This window comes from Sciurus carolinensis, chromosome 17 (assembly GCF_902686445.1).
Source record: "Sciurus carolinensis chromosome 17, mSciCar1.2, whole genome shotgun sequence".
Taxonomy (NCBI): Eukaryota; Metazoa; Chordata; class Mammalia; order Rodentia; family Sciuridae; genus Sciurus; species Sciurus carolinensis.
In genome coordinates, this window is record NC_062229.1 from 12,440,908 (window position 1) to 12,443,336 (window position 2,429).

At 36.7% G+C, this 2,429-nt stretch overlaps 1 protein-coding gene across 1 annotated transcript; it reads left to right on the plus strand.

Moving 5' to 3' along the window:
• Window positions 1–1,667: 1,667 nt before the first annotated feature.
• Window positions 1,668–2,429, plus strand: LOC124968067 (putative gustatory receptor clone PTE01; the record flags this gene model as incomplete). Its single annotated transcript, XM_047530442.1, has 1 exon — window positions 1,668–2,429. A coding segment is annotated over one exon (762 nt), but the record flags the coding sequence as incomplete, so codon positions are not given.

The following is a 2,429-nucleotide window of genomic DNA, read 5'->3' on the forward strand; positions in this document are numbered from 1 at the left end:
GTGTTTATAGCAGCTCAATTCACAGTAGTTAGATTATGGAAAAAACCTAGATGCCCTTCAATAGATGAATGGATTAAGAAACTGTGGTGTATACAAACAATGGAATATTATTTAGTCATAAGGAAGAATAATACTATGGTATCTGCAGATAAATTAAGGGAATTGAAGAATATTATGCTGATAATTTCTGAATATAAAAATTTATGAGCTAGGATTTCACTCACAAGAAAGTGAAATCAGAAACATGGGAAGTAGAAAAAACCTGGTAGAAAACAGGAGCATTATGTTTTCAGAGATGCATTATCAACTTTTTTCACTTGGTGCTTTGTGGATTAACGTAAAGGTGGAATACACTTTGGTATTTTCAGTTTATGAATATGTATCTACATAGCATAGCTGGTCAAATTCATTCTGCATTTCCTCCATTTTTCCAGCTCCCTTTCCTCCCACTCAGTTCTCTTCCTCTACTCCATTGATCTCCCTTCTATTTCCAAGGAATTCCTCTGTTTTTTTTTTTTTTTTTCCTCACCCTTATTTTGCTCTAGTTTCTGCATATGAGAGAAAATATTTGACTCTTGACTTTCTGAGTCTGGCTCATTTCACCTAGCATAATGTTCTCTATTTCCATCCATGAAGCAGCAAAGATCATAATTTCATTCTTCTTTATGGCTGAGTAAAACTGCCATGTGTATATATACCACATTGTCTTTACCCATTTATCTGTTAATGGGCACCCGGACTGGTTCTTAGCTTGGCTGTTGTGAATTGCTCTAAAGATTGGTGTGACTGTTTCACTACAATGTGTTGATTTTAGATTTTTGGATAAAAACCAAGAAATGGAATAGCTGAGTCCTATGATGATTCAATTTCTAGTCTTTTGAGGAACTCCATACCACTTTTCAGAGTGGTTGTACTAATTTTAAGTCCCACCAACATAGAAGTGAGCCATTTGACCCATATCCTTGCCAGCATTTATTTATTAATTTTATGTTTGATTGATGGCTGCCATTCTAACTGGGGTAAGATGAAATCTCAATGTAGTTTTGATTTACATTTCCCTGATTGCTAGGGATGTTGAACATGTTTTCATATTTTTTTCCCATTTGTATTTCTTCTTTTGAGAAGTGTCCATGTGCATTTTAATTTTCTTTTTTTAAAAAATACTTTTTTTGTGTTAAAAGTGAGAAATATTTTTCTCTTTTTCTTTAATGAGTAAGTTTTATTTCACTGAGATATGTATTTTTATCTTTAAAATATGTTTATTTTTATTTTTATCTTTAAAACCTGTGTAGTTGAGCATTTACAAAGTAGGTCTGTATAGAAAGAGGTGAATATCACTGAAACCAATAATGAAAGAGAAGTAAGAAGACTGGGTTTATTACAACTGAGAAATATTGCTAATGGTTTATGGATTTCAAGGGTGAATCAAAATATATAGAGTTCTGAGTAACCGTTTTCTTTTTCAATCATTTTTCTTTCACCAAAGGTGTACAAGGAATATGGAAGAACAAAATCTAACAGGTGGCTCAGAATTTCATCTCATGAGGCTCTCAAAGGACCCTGACTTGCAGCCCATCCTCTTTGGACTGTTCCTGTCCATGTACCTGGTCACAGTGCTTGGGAACCTGCTCATCATGCTGGCTGTCAGCTCTGACTCCCACCTCCACACCCCCATGTACTTCTTCCTCTCCAACCTGTCCTTGGCTGACATTGGGTTTATCTCCACCACAGTCCCAAAGATGATTGTGAACATCCAAACTCACAGCAGAATCATCTCCTATGTGGGCTGCCTGACACAGATGTCTCTTTTTGCCATTTTTGGATGTATGGATGACATGCTTCTGACTGTGATGGCCTATGACCAGTATGTGGCCATCTGTCACCCCCTACACTACTCAGCCATTATGAACTCTCACCTCTGTATCTTCTCAGTTTGTCTGTCTCTTTTGTTCAGCCTTTTAGAGTCCCAGTTGCACATTTTGATTGTCTTATATTTTACCTATTTCAGGGATATGGAAATCACTAATTTCTTCTGTGAACCTTCTCAAGTTCTGGAGCTTACCTGTATGGATACCTTTACCAAAAATATGTTTGTGTATACTCTTGGTGCCATTTATGGTTTTTTTCCTCTAACAGGGATATTTTTCTCTTATTATAAAATTGTTTCTTCCATTCTGAGGATCCCATCTACAGGTGGGAAGTACAAAGCCTTCTCCACCTGTGGGTCTCACCTCTCAGTTGTTTGCTTATTTTATGGAATAGCCATTGGAGTGTACTTTATTTCAGCAGTGTCAAATTCTCCTGGAAAGATCACTGTGTTCTCTGTGATGTACACTGTGGTCATCGCTATGCTGAATCCCTTCATCTACAGTCTGAGGAACAGGGACATTAAAATTGCCCTGAAGAAGCTGCAGAGCCGAGTAATCTAA